Source organism: Pinus tabuliformis, chromosome 8 (assembly GCF_031772625.1).
Source record: "Pinus tabuliformis cultivar Carrire ecotype Pingquan chromosome 8, CPIR1, whole genome shotgun sequence".
NCBI lineage: Eukaryota > Viridiplantae > Streptophyta > Pinopsida > Pinales > Pinaceae > Pinus > Pinus tabuliformis.
Genome location: NC_142294.1, coordinates 434,333,454 through 434,355,318, shown reverse-complemented (window position 1 = coordinate 434,355,318; position 21,865 = coordinate 434,333,454). Strand labels below are relative to the sequence as shown.

At 35.2% G+C, this 21,865-nt stretch overlaps 1 protein-coding gene across 2 annotated transcripts; it reads left to right on the top strand.

The window, feature by feature from the left end:
• The first annotated feature begins 842 nt into the window (after nt 1-842).
• LOC149235919 (uncharacterized) lies at nt 843-14,005 on the top strand. 2 transcript variants are annotated; one of them, XM_089461477.1, is made up of 2 exons: nt 843-907; nt 13,288-14,005. In XM_089461477.1, exons 1-2 carry the CDS (start codon nt 887-889, stop codon nt 13,657-13,659), a joined length of 393 nt encoding a protein of 130 aa, XP_089317603.1. In that variant the 5' UTR covers nt 843-886; the 3' UTR covers nt 13,660-14,005. The 2 variants fall into 2 exon arrangements, with proteins under 2 accessions (XP_089317603.1, XP_089317602.1); XM_089461476.1 differs by lacking the exon at nt 843-907 and adding an exon at nt 13,009-13,166.
• The last annotated feature ends 7,860 nt before the right edge of the window (nt 14,006-21,865 follow it).

Sequence of the window (21,865 nt, the reverse complement as noted above, 5' to 3'; positions counted from 1 at the left end):
AGCAAGCCCCATGGGTTTCTCAGTGAGGCTATCACTAGATATTATTTTCTACTTCAATTCTCTCGATCCTTATATATTTTCCTTCCCTCTCAATAATCCTCTTTCTGACTAGGAACCTATGAACTTCCCCTTTTTCATGTTCCCCTATTTTACCCTTGTGTATAGTGAATCATCTATAAGTACTTAAACCCACTAACTCATATCTTTTACATTCACCAACTCAATAAACTTAAATTAAAGCATAAAATTCCCTAAATAAATTATGGATCATACTTAAACTATGTCAAAAATAAATCTCAAGATTTAATAGTTGGATATGAATTGTTACATTGTTCTAGACTTTCAATAAGTCATTATAGACTTCCCAACTCAATAAGTCTTTACATGTTTCACTTTAACATATCCACAAATATAATTGAATTTCCTTTGTTAGATATTTCTCACCTTCTTATGTAGCACTAACTCTAATATATATATATAATCATGAATGATGTTTTGGTGTTGCTATGTTAATTTTACCCAGCTAGATTTAATAAATAATTTATTATTAAAATCATGATGTCCCCCTTATTAAAGTAAAATGTTATTCGACATCTTTAATGAACAGAAGAATATAAATATTAAAAAGAGAAAATTGATCTCAATGATCTGTCTGTCTGTAATCAGAATATAAATACTAAAAGAAAAATTATTGAATACGTCAGATTCCAATTTCAGTGCTACTTTTTCACTTCCCCATTATTCATTTATAGCTGGTGATCAACTTATCCATTCCCTCATCTATGGGGAAGAGCTGTCCAAAGAATCTATATATGTCTGCGTATCTTTCCAAAGAATCATCAGATTTAGTGCGTCCCCTCTCATTTTGTGGAGAAAAATCAGCGCCATGGAGTGTGGCGTGATAAAGGTCAGCAATAGGTAGAGTTATGTGTTTTTTATGGCCCTAAAAGTGGATTTTGTGTCTCATTTAATTCCTTTTCAGGACTGAATGGATCTCTTTAATTTAATTTGAATTATATCTTAGTTTTATTGATACAAATCTAACCACACAAACACATATATATATATATATATATATATATATATATATATATATATATATATATATATATATATATATATATATATATATATATATATATATATATATATATATATATAGATGATGATGGTGTCAGTTCGTAGACTCTGATGGCTTCACTCGGTGTTTAGTGGTTCGTAAGAAATCCAAAGATCCTCCCGCTATCTCTTTTTCAGAGTTGACACAATATGTTGGCAAAATCAACGGTGATACACATCAAATACAATAAAGATGGAGACGAAGTGTTGGTAGAGGAAGAGATGGGGTGGGAGGAAACGTGCTACAGTCTATCCAATCGTGAAGTGCTGGCCGTGGATGTGCAAATTAAATTTCATGTCATTCCTGATACTGAAAAGGTGGTGTGGCAACAGATCACCACTACTCCACGCTCCTCATACCAACAAAGTGTTGTGCCAACAGATCACCATTACCTTACGCATCATGGATAATTATTATTATATTGAGCTTCTTATTTATTTTATGGAGTTGTTTATAATGCGATTTTTTGGAGATTCTGGAATCCGGGGGAAGAAATTGAGGTTAAATCTTGATTTGTTGCAGTTAAAATGGTTTTTTAAGTGCATATTTGGATTTAGCACGGTGGAAAACCCTGGGACCCTTTCATTGTGCAGAAACTAGCTCTCAAACTTGGATTCCAATAAATTCCTACCGGAAAACCCGCCGGAAAAGCTTTCAAAAAGTAGCGTTATAGACAACTGCTTTATTTTACTATCTCTTGTATCTCATGACATATATCCTTGTCATCATGTAATAATTAGTGTACATGTTCTTAATATACATAACCCCTACTTTAATTATAATTATGTTAATAATGATTATTATGATTTAATGTATAATTAAGGTTATATTATAACATGTGTATGATCATTTTATTGCTTTGTAGTTAGTTTCCAGGATCGCATTAAGAGTAGTGGAAATGTTATGACTTTTTTAACCAATATTGTTGTGAGAGCATATTCTAAGCAATGTGGATATCTAGGATTTTAGAAATCCTAGGGTCTTCCATCTTCTATAATTGTCACCTTTCTTTCAATGTTTGGTCTATTAATCTCTCCACATATTTCTTTTTCTAGATATTGTGGAGTTATGTAGTCTCTATGGCACTTTTCAATTGATTCTTCACTCACTATTTCTATTTCTTCAATATCAAGAACTGTAGTGGCTTAAACTTTAGATATTTCATGAAATATAGGATGATGGAGGCGAAGCTGAATAGGATTCTCAAAACTTGAATTCCTATTCATCTATCATTCTCATGGTGTTATGAAACCAGCTCACAAAAAGATAGAAAAGAGAGATCCACGACTTAGAATTCAGCCTCTTCGAGGGGGCAACCTCCTTTACATTACATAAATGAACAATTCTTGGATGATACAAATGAAAATACCTCCTTTCTATATATAGGAGTCTAAGTGGTCCCAATACAATCAGAGCCTACATAACAATAATATTGTAGGGCACAACAATAACAATAGTGGGCTTCTATGTGGCACAATAGTAACAATATGGGCACTACATGGGTACATCAATATAAATAAGGGGTAAAACTACAATAGTAATGGGGTAATCACTAGTATTATAGGGACCCAACATGCCCCTCTCCTTCAAAAAAGTGTTGTCCTCAACGCTTGAGTAGTTCAGGATACTTCTGCATAAAATTCTCGTCCTCCCATGTGGAATCTTCAGCGGATAAGTTCTTCCACTTGATAAGGTACTCTGAAATTGATCGATTTCGTAGCTGTCGAGTTCTTGTTTCTATAACTGCTTCCGGTTCCAATATAATTTTTCCTTCTTCGTCAAGTTCTGGCAATATTGTTTGAACTGGGAGCTTGTCGCCTATAACCTTCTTTAAGCATGAAACATGGAAAACTGGGTGCAATCGAGAAGCTGCAGGAAGCTCCAATTTGTATGCCATAGTACCAATCTTTTGCAACACCTTGTACGGACCATAATACTTTGGTGATAATTTATTATCCTTCTTAGCTTGCTTGAGGGACATTTGCTTATATGGTTGTAGCCGTAGGAATACCCAATCACCTACATCAAAACTTCTTTCACTGCGATGTTGATCTGCCTGTTGTTTCATTCTATTCTGTGCCAACACAAGGTTATCCTTTAAGAGTTGGAGGACTTGTTGTTGATGTTCGATGTGATGTTCCACTGCCTGAACCTTAGAATTTTCTCTTAAATATGATGTGATGGATGGTGGTTGATACCCATAAAGTGCCATAAATGGGGTCATTTTTGTTGCTGTATGAAAGGAAGTGTTATACCACCATTCAGCCAGAGGCAACCATTTGACCCATTGTGTCTGTTTATCAGATACAAAGCAACGAAGATATCCTTCCAAACATTTGTTTACTATCTCAGTTTGCCCATCAGATTGAGGATGATAAGATGAGCTATGAGCTAACTGAGTACCAAGACAAGAAAATAATTCTGTCCAAAAATTTCCAGTGAAAATGGGATCTCTGTCACTTACAATAATCTTTGGGTTTCCATGTAGCTTTTGAACTGTTTCCATAAATGCAGTAGAAACTGTACTGGCTTTAAATGGATGTGATAATGCACAAAAGTGTGCATACTTGGTAAGTCTGTCAACTACCACCATGATGACACTCTTTCCCTCAGACTTGGGTAAACCTGTGATAAAATCCATTGAAACCTCCTCCCAACGTTGGCTTGGAATGGATAAAGGTTGTAATAGACCCGGTGTCTTAATTGTTTCAACTTTATTTTGCTGGCAAACCAAACATTCCGCCACAAACTTTTGAATATCTGATTTAAGGCCATCCCAAAAAAATTCCTTCTTAACCCTGTGGTAAGTTTTTAAAAATCCTGAGTGCCCTCCTAAGGGAGAAGTGTGCAATTCCATAAGAATCTTTTGTTTTAGCTGGGAATTCTTACAGAGGTATAAGCGATCTTTGTACCATAACGAATCATTTTTCCAGCTAAATGTATCAGAAGTACTGGAATCTTGTTGTAGCTTTTGAATAAGTGCCCACACTTCTTCGTCATTCTTCCATTCCTCCCTTGCTTCGTTTATCCAATCTGGTTGGATAATAGAAATGGCACACAACAATGCTTCCACATCCTCATCCTTTCTTGAGAGTGCATCTGCCACCACATTTTGCTTCCCTTTTTTGTAGATGATTTCAAAGTCATAACCCAACATCTTTGTGACCCACTTTTGTTGCTCTTCAGAGGATAATCTTTGTTCTAAAAAGTATTTAAGGCTATCATGATCCGTTTTTACCTTGAAGTGTCTTCCCATTAGGTAGGGTCGCCATTTCTTAAGTGCATGGAGTATTGCCAACATTTCCTTCTCATAAATAGCTTTTCTTAAAAACTTTCCCTTGATTGGACGACTTTCAAAAGCAATGGGTCTTTCATCTTGCATTAGAACAGCACCAATTCCATTTCCTGAAGCATCACATTCCACAATAAAGGTTTTTGTGAAGTCCGGTGTAGCTAAGACCGGTGCTTGGCACATTGCCTCTTTAAGATGTTCAAAGGCCTTTGTTGCTTCTGAAGTCCATGAAAATGAATCTTTCTTCAATAATGTTGTTAGAGGTGCTGCTATTCTCCCATAATTCTTAACAAACTTGCGATAATACCCTGTCAACCCAAGAAATCCTCGCAGATGCTTTATGGATGTGGGGATTTTCCATTCCTTAATGGCTTTAATTTTGCTAGGGTCTACCTTAACTCCTTCATGAGATACAATATGACCCAAATATTCCACCTCCTGGACTCCAAAGAAACATTTGGATCTTTTTGCATATAATTGTTTCTCCTCCAATAGTTGTAACACCCTGTCAACATGTTCAACATGATCCTTCCAAGACTTGCTGTAGATTAGTATATCATCAAAAAATACTAACACAAATTTTCTAAGGAATGGTTTGAAAATTGAATTCATCAAACCTTGAAATGTTGAAGGTGCATTGGTAAGGCCAAAAGGCATGACCAAAAATTCATAATGACCCTCATGAGTTCTAAATGCTGTTTTCGGAATGTCTTCAATCTTCATTCTGATTTGATGATATCCCGAACGAAGATCCAACTTGGTGAAGTAAATTGATCCATGCAATTCATCCAGTAATTCATCAATAACAGGAATGGGGAACTTATCTTTAATAGTGAGCTTGTTGAGCTCCCTATAATCTGGACACATGCGCCATGATCCATCCTTCTTGTGCACCAATACTACTGGAGCTGAGAAAGAACTTTGACTCGGTTGAATTATACCAGCCTCTAGCATTTCTGCAACCATACGTTCAATTTCACTTTTTTGGACATATGGATATCTGTACGGCCTGATGTTTGGAGGAACACTTCCTGGAATCAGATGAATAGCATGATCATGATCACGCATAGGTGGGAGACCTTTGGGAGTCTCAAATACCTTGGAATGATTGTCCAGGACTTTTTGGAGATCTGGAGAAATAGATGATTCCAATGTGGAAACATCTAGCGAACATAATTGTGCAATTACACCTCTTTGCTCCTTTTTTAGAAGCTTTGTCATTCCATTAGAGCTGATTATCTTTCCTGGTTTCCCTGCAATACCCCTTAATTCAACTTCCTTTCCTTCCACAGAAAATTTCATGAAAAGTTCTTGAAAATTAAAAGCTATTGTACCCAAGGATTGTAGCCATTGGACTCCTAGTACAACATCAGCACCTCCCATTGGAATGGAAAGCATTGGGCTAGTCAATACATATTCTCCCATGGATAGCTTGATATTATGGCACTTTCCAGAACAATTTATTGTTCCTCCATTTGCAATCATCACTTGACACTCTGGTGCTGGATATAGGAAGCAATTCAATTCTTTTGCTACCCTACAATGAATAAAATTGTGGGTGCTTCCTGAATCAATCAACACTATTACCTTTTTCTTCTTGATTTGTCCTTCTATCTTGATGGTTTGAGGAGTGGTAATTCCCGCCAATGCATTACAAGATATGGTTGGATTTATTTGTTCTTCATCTAGGCTTTGTTCCTGGAATATATCCTCTTCTTTTGACCTTTCTTGCTCCTTTTCTTCTTCCTCTTCACAATCTATGTAGAATAATTTCTTCTCAGCACACTTATGACCTTTTGTGTATTTGCTATCACAATTGTAACAAAGCCCTTTTGCTCTTTTTTCTTCCAATTGTTGTGGTGTCAACCTTGTAGGTTGTGGAAGACTATGGGCAACAACACTTCCTTCTTTATAGTTGTGAATGGTATGCTTCCTAGTTGCCATAATTTTGCTTTCCATTTTTCTTGCTAACCTGAATGCCTTCTCTAATGAATCAGGTTCCCAAAGGCACACATCATGTTGGATATTATCCTTTAAAGACCCTATGAACACATCAATCCTATGCTCTTCTGGAATATCTTTTACCCTTATGTTCAATTTTTGGAACTCCTCAATGTGCTCCATTATTGAACCCTTTTGTTTGAGACTTATCAATTGGCTAAAAAAAGTGTTGCTTTTTGTATCCTCATAATGTGCTATCAATTCTTCCGTAAAAATTGCCCAAGTGATAAACTGTTTACGAGAACAAAGCCATTGATACCATACAAACTGATTTGGTTCCAAATATAAAGTTGCCATACGTACCTTTTGTGTGTTTTGCACATTATTGAGATCGAAAAATTGCTCCATCTGTAATATCCATGTGGCGGGATCCTTGCCATCAAACTTCCTCATATCGATTTTTGGAACATGGTGAGTCTTTGATCCAACATTAGAGTCTATGGAATCATGATTAACATTTCTTTTGTCCTCATCATGAGTTTCCTTTACTACCTTTTCACCATTAGTGACCCTTTCTTGTAGCAACTTCTTCAATTCTTCCATGTTTGTATTCAAATCTATCTTCAAATTTGCCATCGAATCCTCCATCTTAGCTTCCATGCCCTTTATCTTAGATTCCACGCCATTTACCTTAGATTCCACGCCACTTATCTTAGCTTCTGTTAGCTTTTGTGAGCGTGACATTTGTTGCACTTGTTCTTGTAATTTTGATATATCATGTAGCATTTCTTCCTCTTCTTCATGAGTCATGCTAGAGCTTTCAGGTTCCTTACTAGGTGTTTGCATTTTCTTTCCTCGGGGCATCAGTTACCGATAATAATGCTTTACTATGCCCTTTGAATTCCGTTAAACCAAGCTTACACAAAAATTAAAAAAAAAACTACACACCTTTTTTCACTTTATAGAAGCCTGATATTGAATCTGATGTATCTCTGTAATTTCGGATCATCCAATTCTGAAATTGCTACCTGTAGTAGCCTTCTGCGTCCTCTTTCTAATGCCACAAGTCTGAGCCAAATTGGATTCTCCAAGGAAGAGTTATGTGAAATCTCCCACGGTGACTTGCTTTTAGACTGGTTCAGTAGAGCGAAGTTGTACGACGTGGCACGAGTCACTGTTTCGACCTTTGGATCTGAAAAACACCCACAAGAAACTACAGTCCGTCCTCTTTCTGTACCTTCTTACGAAACTTCAATCCGATGCTCAGAAAGAAAGTTATGACGCTTTTCCCCAGGTCACCTGTTTTGAGTGTAATTCAGGAGTCATCAAAAAGACCAACTTCCTGAGATCATATCTCTGAAAATATCGCGCGAAAAGCTCTGAACTTCGGACCCAAGGTTCAGCGCGATGTCTTCTCAAATGGGTTTTTTTTGCGACTTCTGAAACGTCACAGAAAAAAAGTTATAGCGAAAATGCCACGATGACCTGTTTGGAGCAGCGAAACCCTAGAATCCAAAGCTCTGATACCAAATGTTATGAAACCAGCTCACAAAAAGATAGAAAAGAGAGATCCACGACTTAGAATTCAGCCTCTTCGAGGGGGCAACCTCCTTTACATTACATAAATGAACAATTCTTGGATGATACAAATGAAAATACCTCCTTTCTATATATAGGAGTCTAAGTGGTCCCAATACAATCAGAGCCTACATAACAATAATATTGTAGGGCACAACAATAACAATAGTGGGCTTCTATGTGGCACAATAGTAACAATATGGGCACTACATGGGTACATCAATATAAATAAGGGGTAAAACTACAATAGTAATGGGGTAATCACTAGTATTATAGGGACCCAACACATGGCCACATCCTTCTACCTAATTCCATGGTGTTGGTCAACATTTCTTTGATTTCTTCATGTTTTGATTCCAAACATTAATCAAAGATCAGTCCCTCCTTTTCTACTCCTTGCTTAATAGTGGAAATGAATCTAGAACTTCCACTTGGTCTTTTTTCCACTCAATAATTTATTCAAGGGATTGCGTTTCCTATGGGCTTATGATTGAGCATCCATATGGCCGGTTACTTATTCCATCTATGATAAGCAACCTTGAACTTGTTGCAATTTTTCTACAAAGGAAATTTTTGTTATTTAAAATTTAGTATTGATTATAATCACATGGGATTTCAGTACATGGAGGTTAATTTGAATTATTTGTGGTTGTTCATTCAACTTTTTTAGCTTATTAAGCTTAGCTTCTTTGAGTTGCACTATTTATTTTCTTTGTTGATCCTTGACATATTATGATAATTGTCTACATTGTGTTTCTAATCTTTTTTGTCTATATGGATCCAATTTTTGCCTTTAGTCTTTGAATTGTTGTTGTAGCAACTACACTTTTTGCTTCAATTACTCCATGTATAGGGACAAACTATGGGTGGTAGCTTTATCTATTGTAGTTATATATCATAGTATTGAGATTATGTCTATTGTAGCCTTTTAGTTTCTCTACCCTACTATACTCTAGATTGTCCTCTACTTTGGGATTCCTTGAGCAACTTCTTCTTCCATAGTGGGTTTTATCTTTATCCTCTTTAGGGAACTGCAGATAATGCTCCCTTGGATTTGTTGTAATAATAGTCTCATAGTTTAATGACTTCATCTAGCTCCCTACCATGACTTGAAGGAGGTGTTGCACTGATTTTCATAGTAATTAGAAAGATGGAGAAAATTGAACTTTCCAGGATAACAAGCTCTTACAATAGGGTAACCATGGACACATGTAGCTCGAATTTATTTCTACCAAAAATATTATGGGGAATATTTTGTCTCCTTCCCCTTTTTAATATCTTTCCTTGGTACACTTGTCTCCACCTATAGTTCATCATAATCAGTGGTTATATGTTCAATATCAATGGCTTCGATATCAATGGCCTCTATCTCAAAGGAAAGTTTATCCCTTTATTTTTCTATTTTCATTCCTAGTTTTGCTTCTTCATAGGTGAGCACATCCTGGAATATTAAGTCATTAGGGATAGACTCATGTTCACAAGGGTAATTAAGCTTTGTGGGTTTGTATTTCTCTTTCACCATGCTATGGGGGTCATGCTTTTGGAAGTTGTAGGTGAGGAGCTTGAGCTCCTTGATGTTGTAGGTATATTTTAGTTTTTAAGGGAATTTCAGTAGAGTTTAATAATCTATTCTTATAGGGAAACCCAATCAAGACCTATAAATTTTATTTTCAATTGTTGATGCTACCAGAGTTCTTATACTTTGATATGAAATCTCTCAAATCATGATCTTGCCAGGTATCAAGTGAAGAGTAACTGAATAGCTAAATATTCTATATGCCATTATTGATTCCCCTAATGGAATTTTTTGCCTCTTCATATGGATGTTAGAAATATTAAAAAGATTTGATGGACTTCGGCGATAAACTAGTCACAAATTTCATTAAAGAACTTGTGGTAGTGATCAATCCACAATTCTTAACATTAATTATGTACAGGGGATTGGGGTATTGTTGGAGTCCATTTCCAATTGATTCCTGGGAACTCATTTACGACACATAAAACATCTAAATGATAAGCCGACATATAAAATGAGGGGCTTTTATTTCTAGAGAGATCCTTCACTTTCGAAAGAGCTCTAACTATATTTCTTGACAAAAGATATACCAGTTAAATATACGATTTGTTGAGATTATCTCAACTGCTAATGTAGTCATTCTATCTTGAAGTAGGAGAAATTAAACTCACCATAGAGTCAGTTCATCATTGCAATGAGGTTTCTGAAAGGTTCCTTCAAGTGTGAAAGACAACAATTTCTTGTTGGTGTGTTTTTGAAAGATTCATCATCCAACCACCATCCTTTTACAGTTTGGACGAATTTGGGATGGGTTACAAAGAAACCATTGAAAACTTGTATGTTCAATTTGTATTAATCTTTAGGGACGTGTTTTAGATATTGTATCAATTAAATATTTTTGATGCCTTCATGCAAAAAATATTATGAGCTTCATGATATAAAATTCATAAAAAAAAGAAAGTAAATTTTAACATAGTTACTTTGAGCATAATCTAACTAAATACAAGAAAGCCTTCTAGCCACAAGTCTAGCCACAAGTTTAATCTTTAGTGTTGAGAGAGGATATTGAGCTAAAGAATAGTGCAATTACATAGCACTTACCATGCAAAATTGACCTTATAGTAGCTTTTCCTTGGGCTTTTAGAGAGTCCTCCCAAAAGGGCTAAAAAAATGAACCCTTTAAAAAAATTTCAAATATCAAAATCACTAGTCAATCACTAAGATTAGATTAATTTTTTATATCTTAAAACAAGGGAAAAATTTTTAATAACCCCTAAATATTTTTTTGAGTTTATGAAAGTAGATAGTTTCATAGAATATTGAAGTTATAATAAAAAAAGATTGATTATAATTAGATGACTCGGTCCAAAAGATGAAAACTAATTTTTATGATTTTAAAGTTGGGATTATGGACACTATGACTGCATCTGCTACACCTTTCCATTTATGATCCATTTAATCCTTGATCCTCTAGGTCCCATTGAATCTAAGTGGTCATTTTTGAGGTAGATACCAAGTTACCAACCTATCTAACAAGCCTATCCAATCTCCATCACTCTAGCTTTCCCATCAAGTTATTAATTTTCCACCTAATATTTGCACTTCACAACATTTGGCTCAACCTTATGGTTCTCATTCATTATACCACATGATTTCTCTCTCAAGTCTCTAGTGGATTTATGGGCCTTGTAAGGCACAACCATTGTTATGTGATTATCAGTTAGCAAGCCTCATGGGGTTTTTAGTGGGGTTATCATTACAGTTGTCCTCTTTCATTATGAGTCTTCAAGCCTCATGGGTTTCTCATTTGGGCTAGCATTAGAGCTTACTTTAGGATTATCAATTAGCAAGCTTCATGGGTTTCTTAGTCTCCCTATCACCACCCTATCACCAGATATTATTTTCTACTTCAATTCTCTGGGTCCTTATATATTTTCCATCCCTTTCAACAATCCTCTTGCTCACTAGGAGCCTATGAGCTTCCCCTTTTTCATGTTCCCATCTTTTACCCTTGTGCATAGTGAATAGTACTTAAACCTACTAACTTCACTAAGCGCATTAAACCCACTAAGCCAACCCATGAGTGATATTTAAAACAAACAAATCCTCATGCAATCTTCTTCCTCAAGCAGTGGAATATGTGTCACTCTCTCACCCATTTTAAATTTTATAGTTACACATTTACAAGGAAAATGTTTTACAAGGGGAATTACACACTCAATTAAAAACATTAATAACATTTTTACAATGTCACAACCATGTTTGATATTGATGTTATGCAAATGTCTTTCATCTCAATAGCCTATTCCCTTTGCTACTTTTAAACCATCCAATAACAAGTTCACAAGGTATTCATAACCTAATATCATAAAAGAGATTAGTGTGAATCAACATATAGGTTTACAATGTCACAACAAAGTATGATATTGATGTTATGCAAATGTCATTTCAAAAGCCTATTCCATTCACTACTTTTAAACCATCCAATAACAAGTTCACAGAGTCTTCATAACCTAATATCATAAAAAAAAGTTAGTGTGAATCAACATATAAATGTAAAAATATTTTTGGTTACCAAATTATAGTTTTTCACAACACACATATAACATTGAATTAGAGTTTCTGACTATGAAATAAGTTGATAAAAACATACAATTTGTAATTAAATAATGATGATTTCATTATCTTATATTTATTTATTTTATTACATAAATCATATATCTTTCAATGAAAAAAATTAATATCAAAATTATATAAAATACTTTTTCTTAATTATAAATAAAACATTAAAACAAATATTTTATTATAAATAAATACTTTAAATTTTAAAATAATAATAATAATATATTTACTTTTAAATCTTAAAATAATAATAATAATTTCTTCTGCATTCACCAACTCATTAAAATTAAGTTAAAACCTTAAATACCCTAAATAAATTATGGGTCATGCTCAAACCCTGTCGAAAATAAATATCAAGATTTAATGGTCATGCTCAAACCCTGTCGAAAATAAATATCAAGATTTAATGGTTGGATGCCAATTGTTACATTATTCTAAGCTTAGTTTTTATAGGTTTCCCAACTCAATAAGTCTCAATGAGTCTTTACAGGTTTCACTTTAGCATATCCACCAATATAATTGAATTTCTTTTGTTAGATATTACTCACCTTCTTATCCAGCACTAACTCTAATATATATATACATGTCAAATCCTTGGTGATGTTTGAGTACTGCCATGTTAATTTTGCCAAGATATAATAAATAATTTATAGTTGAGATCATGATGTCGGCCACTTGTTAAAGTAAAATGTGATTCGACATCTTTAATGTACAATAACTATAATGGATCTTACTGCATTATCTGCAATAGTCAGAAATAGTGGTGAAGAATATAAACATTAAAAAGAGAAAATTGATTTCAGTGACCTGTCTGTCTGTAATCAGAATATAAATACTAAAATAAAAGTTATTGAATAGGTCAGATTCCAATTTCAAAGTGCTCAATGTACAACTTTGGTCATACCAGTGCTACTTTTTCACTTCCCCATTATTCATTTACAGCTGGTGATCAACTTATCCATTCCCTCATCTATGGGGAAGAGCTGTCCAAAGAATCTATATATGTCTGCGTATCGTTCCAAAGAATCATCTGATTTAGTGCGTCCCCTCTCATTTTGTGGAGAAAACTCAGCGCTATGGAGCATGGCGTGATAAAGGTCAGCAATAGCTCGACTTCTCTGTGTTTTTCGTGTCATTTAGTTCCTTTTCAGGACTCAATGGATCCCTTTAATTCAATTTACATGATATCTTAGTTTTATTGATACATAATGGTGTCAGTTCGTAGACTCCGACGGCTTCACTCGGCGTTTAGTGGTTCGCAAGAAATCCGAAGACCCTCCCGCTCTCTCTTTTTCGGAGTTGGCACAATATGTTCGCAGGGTTTTTCAGTTGCAAGAATCAACCGAGATACGCATCAAATACAATAAAGATGGAGACGAAGTGTTGGTAGAGGAAGAGATGGGGTGGGAGGAAACGTGCTACAGTCTATCCAATCGTGAAGTGCTGGCCGTGGATGTGCAAATTAAATTACCTGTCCTTCCTGATACTAAAAAGGTGGTGTGGCAACAGATCACCACTACTCCACGCTCCTCACCTTCTAAGCCCCCAGCTTCTAAGCCCCCGCCTTCTTTTGGATTCGGCTCATTCTAGGGTTAAGTCTCTTTTGCCTTCCACAAAAATAGTTCACGGATCTTTCTTACAACCTGTTTATTAAAAAAAATCGCTCTGTAGCATATTTTATTGATGTAAAAATTCCACTGATATTTTCTCTTATTTCTGGAAATAAGAACCACAGAACATATAATTTGAGTTATAAAGAATTCGTGGATGGGCACAGGTACCACTGATAGAGAGATAGAGATAGAGCTTCGTTGGACAATTTGTTTTGTCCATTGGATTCTTTTCACAAATGTTAAGAAATATGTCATTCGATTCGATCAAATTTTAAACTATATCTATTCACCTGACCAAATATAACCTAATTTCATGTTTTGAACTGCACTTTCCTCATGGTATTAATAAAAGTAATAACAATAGTATTAGTGACATCATAAATAACATTAACAAGTCCAAAAGGGTTGGATTGGATCTAATCATGGAGAGCAAGGATTTTTTCATTATTTGGCAAAGTACCATGTGGTTCTTTTTGGTTGCACCCAAAGAGATTATATTAAAAATAAACGTACCTTCATGCAATTTTTTTCTTTGCAAAGTTGTCACTATATTAATTATTAAAATAATATATATATAGTGTACAATCAAAACAGTTAGGTATGCCTCATGGTAGCAGAAGCATGGCTTGAATCCTTTGGTCCAAACACTCCAAAAGTAATCATTTTCCTACAATATTGTAAATAAATTATAGAGGCTATGAGGGAGACTCAACCCTCTTGGCCAAGGTGACATGGCATGTCACAAAAATGTAAAAAACATACATGGATGTCATTTTCTACATCCCTTCAAGTTGATTAGCACTGCCTTGGAATGTAGCATGTGGTTTAGGATCTTCTTCTACCTCAACATTTTCCTCTACCTCTTGGGCTAGTGCCTCCACTTGTGATAGGCACAAATCATGCTTTTTGTTGAAGGTTAAGACCCTTTCTTGGAGCCTATCCATTCTTGCTAATAGTTCCACCTTAGTTTCTCTCATTTCCTACAAAACAATATAGTCCACCAGGCCTAATAGAGTGTGCATATATACTTAAGGCATGACGTGTTCTTTTGAGGTGTCAAAGCCACTACTTGCCAAGTTTCCCTGAATCTCCTTGGCTTCATCATTATGGGTGGAGCTTACTGTGTGCTAGGGGATGTCTCAAGAAAATCCTTGACCATAGCTCACAATAAGCTAAAGATCCCTAGTCCATGAGCCCCATGCTTGCATCATTTCTCTCACCATTTCTCACTATAATGGCATTTGGATAAACTCTTTGCAATTGCCCTTCACCACTCCCTCCAAGGCAGATCCAAAAAGGAAAGCATCTTCCCACTGAAACAATGTTGGACTTAAAATAACCAAGCACTGGTAGCTAAGAGTGAGTATGCCAATTCTAGAGTGAGACACTTGAAGACCCTATACATGAGACCACCACCCTAAGAGGACACCAAGAAACCATAAAAATAATAAGTTACCTTAACAAATGAATAAGCCAAGGGAAAGAGTTCTATGTATGGACATTTTGTGACTCAAAATGTCAAGATTGTTGGAACCACTCATATCATCACACAACTACCCTTTCACTTTGAGCCTCATATTAAAATTCCCAATTCTAAACTGAAATATTGCCATAATAAATGCCTAATGCATCCCACTAGTTCAGCTACTTGTTATTGTTAATGCAGTCACATGGAAAATATTCCTAATTGTACACCATTGATTGTTCATTGATCCTCTCCCTCTCGAATTTGAAACAACTTTAATGATCCACTTACTTGGCTTCACCCCATGTCCTTCGCAAAAAGAGAATAATGCAAATTGAATTCTCGCACTTAAAGATAAAATCAGAGGAAAGCTCTTGGTGTCTACCTTTTGATAAAAAGTGAGGATTTAGGCTTTAGCATCTACTGCTTACTGGTCTGGTAATTCTATACTGCAATGGAAAATTCTTCGGGGAGGGGTGCAATCACCTCATACCATAATGTGGTCTCATGGGATATGTCATCCTTTGGGGCCTACAAGAACTCACAGAAATACACTTCATCAATCATCATCAAGGGCATCCAATCACGCTATCATAAATGCAGCCCTTATACGGGAGAAGCCAGCTTTGGGTGCTTTTTACTAGAGTGGGAACCTAGGTAGTTTCCTTCCAAAATATATGCAGGATCTTGAATTCAAGGTGAAATCCAATAAATTTCTAAATACATTTAGTTCATGAAAAATCATGCTCTAATCTCCAAATTTATTGGCATATGGCCTTTTGAAAAATCCCTATTTTGGTGGATTAAAAGTAAATAGCAACACAAAATATAGATAAATCTTGATCTAGGATCTAAAACCTTATTCATTATTATTTTTGAAAATATGGGCGAAAGAACCAAAGTATTTGAAAATGGCCCCTCTTTCTTCATAATTCATTATTATTCATGTGGTTTTTTGAGAAATGCAACCTAAAGAAAAAATATTTCCTTGTGTCTCTAATATCGTCTCATCTTTTCCCTCTCCCATGAGAGTTTGGTAGGAGGAAACCCTTGAGGGAATTCATGGTTATGCAATTGTAGCACTGTCAAGATATCATAGGAAACAAGAAGGGGAACACATGCTTTTGAAACATATATTTGTGTCTATATGAACATTTATTATTGTCTTCCTACCTTGATTGACATATATTATCAAGATAATATCTAGAATCAATCATTCAATTATGAGCATGTACCAGTCATTGCAGGTATTGTTATGAATATGATCACTTATTTCATGATTTCCATTTAATACAAAAAGAGATACCATTAGAACACTTTGGCTAAAAGTATGATTGAGATTTTGAGAAAGGTAACTCAAGAATAAGGAACAAGTGTCCATAAACAACAATGTAATCTAAGGAGAACCTTCAGTCCATATACAAGTTTGAATCTATTCAAAATGTTGCCAAAATAAAAAATAAAATAAAAACAATCAAACGGGTCTCACAAAAATGTGGAAATACATTGAAATATGGCAACACCGAAGAGAAAGCCCTTAGAAAATATATAAGAAAAGTCATGAACCAAAGAAATAAGAAATATCATATGTAAATGAATTTAATGCTCAAGATGCACTTAAATACATGGATCTTGATGAGATAACCCTTTCTACCATTATGGAGGAATTAAAAGGAATAGATCCTCAAATCATTATACATTACCATGTCCATCTTCTTCACCAAGCATGCCCAAAGATAATAAATTGCAAGGGAAATTTGCATCAAATCTCATGGTCTTCCAACTTAAGGATCCACACACATTCTTTTAAGGATTCATCTAGAAAGCAAAAGGAAGAAGAGAAGTGTGGAAGAAAAAGAAACAAGGATGTGATACAAGATGTTGGATACATTTTGGTCAACTGAGGTAACATAATGTTTATGATAAATATATGGTGCTACAAAACCATTTTTAGATGATATAATACACCATAAGTTGTTTCATTCTTGATTAGCAAGCCATGCATGGGATGAAGCAAAGTTCAAGTATAAACCACTCTGTTATAGATCCCTATGAGAATAAGTCCTAAAAGGATTTTATGGGATACGCTCTTGTCTCCTTGTGAGCATGATTGAATGATGACAAGTGGTGTTGATTAATCAATAAGTTTTTTTCTACTCTACCTGAGAGAGTGCTTAATGTTTTGTTTTATACATGAGAATATGACGGCGAGGGTGCAGGCGTTAGAGACAATTTCTCTAATCTTCCAGCGAGCTCTTCAATGTCTTGATCAACTTCCCCTTCTTCTGATCTGGGCACATCAGTCATTAAACTGATATTTCATTTCTTTAGAATAATACTCCACTATCAGGCTTTATTAACAAACTATAGCTTTCAGGAGTTCTTAAAAGAACTATCCAAATGGCTGGAATTACGCAACACAATATATATATGCCACGTTATGGTTTCCCTTTGCTCCTTGGCATGATGCGAGATCGCATCGCTATGGGTATAGGTGGGACCTTACCACGTACAAAGCTCAAATATATATCGCACCAGCTATAGTCATAGGCGAGGCTTTATCATGGACAAAGGCTCGTATATATATATATATATATATATATATATATATATATATATATATATATATATATCGCACCAGTGATAGTCATATATCTCTGCCCTCTATGCTAGTTTCGGGCCTATATATATATATATATATATATATATATATATATATATATATATATATATATGTATATATATATATATATATATATGTATGTATCTATATATATATATATATATATATATATATATATATATATATATATATATATATATATATATATATATATATATATATAAGTCGCATCGCCCAAACAATGATCTTCTTTCCTCCGAAACCGATACACTTATATGCAGCATTTAATATGTCGGCAGTTCCGCTATTCGGTGGTCGATTCAATCAACACTTCCGCGCCTCCGAAATGACGAACTCAACAATATGTATATGTCGCAGTTTATATTAGTTCGGCTCCCAAATTCGAAACTCGGCCCTTTGTCACGCTATGGCTCCTTTCGGACCGGCATACAACTAACAATTCCAGCGAACCTCTCGACGCCAATATGGTCTCGGGCCAATATGGTAAGAACTTATAGTTATAAGATTTCAAATCTACTACAACCACTTAATGAAAATTTACAAGAGTTCTTGGTATAAACAGAGACATATGTGCAATTGAATTTCAAGCATGTATAAACATAAAACAAAAAGGGGAAATGATTTTGATGATTAATATACAGTAATTGCGGCATGAGGAATTAGAACCATTCAACACCATCAACACTATCCAGTAATCTATGCATGCATATCACAGAGTCATTAATAGGAGACGCCGAGAGAATATTTTTCTTTCTTTAAAATAATGCTAAGGCACTCGCTCCTCTCCTCTCCTCTGTCTTGAGAGCTTTGCTGCCTCTTTATTTATAACTAAGGGTAGGCCCTCTCGGTCCTTATCCGATACAAAGAAAAGCATGCTTTAGAGGATGATTTAAAGCTTGAAAAGCTCTGTTAAAAATAACATGATTTATTGCTAGAATTTATTCTATTTTTAACTAAGAAAGCATAGAAATTGTAGGCTAAAGGACCCCACTCCCTTGCTTGTAGATTTTTTTTTTTTGGAATAATTTGGAAGATTTTTCCCCTCTGAGTCACATGCTCCCGCATCAGACTCCTAAGGACAAAATTATTCATGGGCTCCTGTCCATGAGCTCATCTACAGATTTGCCTAATTTCTGTAGAATTTCTTTTGTAACCCAAGTAACTTCAGCGACCGGCTGTCCCTTCCATTTCACCAGATACTGGAAATATTGTTGTCCCCTTGTCTTTTTATATACTTTCTTATCCAGAATTCTTTCTGGCTGTAAATCCTTGGCTCTGGGTAATTGTTTTACCCAGTCAATTTCTGGAGTCTCTTGATCCTGTGCTGTATCATCTGCAACTTCATTCTCGTACTTGTACAAGTCCGCAACATTAAAAATTGGTGATATTCCCACACGAGGTGGTAATTCAATTTCATAAGCATTTGTAGAGAATTTCCTCAGTATCCTGCATGGTCCAATTTTCTTGGATTTTAACTTATTATATGCTCCCTTTGGAAATCTCTCCTTTCTGAGGTGTGCTAAAACCAAGTCTCCAACTTCAAAGTTCATTTCTCTTCTCCTCATGTCTGCTCTGGTTTTATATTGAATGTTGTTGTCCTGTAGCTGTTGTTTCACCTGTTCATGTATCGACTGTATTCTTGAAGCAAAGTCTTCACCTTCTGCACTTCTCATTTCTTCTTTTCCCAAATTCCTTAATTCAGATATTCCCCTTGGGTGCATTCCATAAACAATATGGAATGGGCTCTATCCTGTGCTCCTGTTTGGTGAGTCATTATATGCATATTCAACTTGTGGTAACACTTGATCTCATTGCTTTGGACGTTCTGCAGTAAAGCTCCTCAAGAGATTGCCTAAACTTCTCTTCACAACTTCAGTTTGTCCATCAGTTTGTGGATGATAGGCAGAACTGAAACTTAATTTAATTCCCAGCTTCTTCCATAGTGTTCTCGAGAAATGTCCAACGAACTTTGAATCCCTGTTTGAAACAATGCTTTTGGGCAATCCATGTAATATTACAATTTCTTTAAAAAACAAGTTAGCAATATGAGAAGCATCACTAGTTTTATAACATGGAATAAAGTGTGCCATTTTTGAAAATCTGTCCACTACCATAAAAATTGAATCATAGCCTCTTTGAGTCTTTGGCAATCCTAGCACAAAATCCATACTTAGCATATCCCAAGGCCTATCTGAAATTGGCAATGGAAATATACAACCCTGTGTTCTGGCTCCTTCCTTTTGCATACTCGCAGACTTTACAATTTCTTAGATACTTCTCTACTTCAGATTTGATTTTCGGCCAGAAGTAAAATCTGTTGAGTTATTCAAAGGTTTTCTCTCTACCAAAATGCCCTGCAAGTACTCCACTATGCTTCTCTTTGATTAAATTCTCTCTCATTGAACAGTTGGGTATGCACAGCTGATTTTTCTTGAATAACAGTCCCTCTTGTATAAAATAATCCAGCCACTTGCTCATGCCTGCCAAAACAGGATTTTTACAAGCCTCAAATGCCTCCTTAAAATCTGAATCGGTCTCATATAATTCCTTAAGAAAATCAAAACCCAACACTTGGATTTGACTTTCTTGTAGCAATACACTTCTACTTAAGGCATCTGCAACTTTGTTTGACTGTCCAGTTATATGCTTCAACACAAAATGAAAGCCTTGAAGATACTCTACCCATTTAGCATGTCTCTGGCTGAGTTTTGGGTGCTGCATTATAAACTCCAATGAATGGTTATCTGAATAAAGAATAAATTCTTTCGACACTAAATAATGCCTCCACCTCTTTAGTGCCTGCACAACTGCGTAAAACTCCTTATCATAAGAAGAGTACTTCCTTTTTGCATCATTTAGCTTTTAACTGAAATAAGCTATTGGTCTATCTTCTTGGCTTAAAACTCCTCCAATTTCTTATGCGCTGGCATCATACTTAACTTGACAAGTTTTGTTAAAATGAGGAAGAACCAAAACAGGCTTTTCAGTTATTTTCCTCTTTAACAGCTGAAAATTTCTCTCTACTTCAGCAGTCCACTTAAATGGTTGTTTATCTTTCTTTATGGTCTCAATAATAGGTGCATTAATCTTACAAAAATTCTTAATAAATTTTCTGTAAAAACTAGCAAGACCATGAAAACTCCTTACCTCAAAAATACTCTTGGGTGAAGGCCACTCCACAATTGCTTTGATCTTTTCTGGATCCATCTTCAATCCTTCGGCTGAGATAACAAATCCCAAGTACACCAGCTCCTCTTTCATAAATAAACACTTCTTCAGATTCAATAATAATTTTTCTTGCTGCAGCTTCTGTAAAACATAATTTAAATGACTCAAGTGTTCCTCCTTGGATCTGCTATAGACTAATATATCGTCCAAATATACTATTACAAATTTACCAATGAATTCTTTAAGAACTTCATTCATAAGCCTCATGAATGTACTTGGTGCATTTGACAATCCAAAAGGCATCACTCTCCATTCATATAATCCTTCATTGGTCTTAAAAGCGGTTTTCCATTCATCCCTTCTCTTATCCTTATGTGATGATAGCCACTTTTAAGATCTAACTTTGAAAAATAATTTGCGCCACACAAGCAATCCATTAAATCTTCAATCCTGGGTAATGGAAATCTGTACCTGATTGTAATCTTATTGATGGCTCTTGAATCTGTACACATTCTCCAGCCTCCATCTTTTTTCGGGCTCAGCACTGTTGGCACTGCACAAGGACTCATGCTTTATTTAATCAACCCCTTTTCAAGTAATTCTTGCACCTGTTTCTTAACTTCTTCATTTTCTGCAGGAGTCATTCTATATGCTGCTTTGTTAGGTAGACTTGCTCCAGGAATCAAGTCTATAAGATGACTGATTTTTCGGATTGGTGGTAATTCATTAGGCAAATCATCAACAATAATATCGTAATAATTCTCCAACATTTTTTGAATTTCAATGGGTAATTCAGAAATTTTAGTAGAAGTCAATATTACCTTGGGCTTGCAAATTACAACAAAATTTACCTCATTTTCTTCAATCTGCTTCAAGTATTCCTTCCCTCCAAGTAACAGAGTTTTT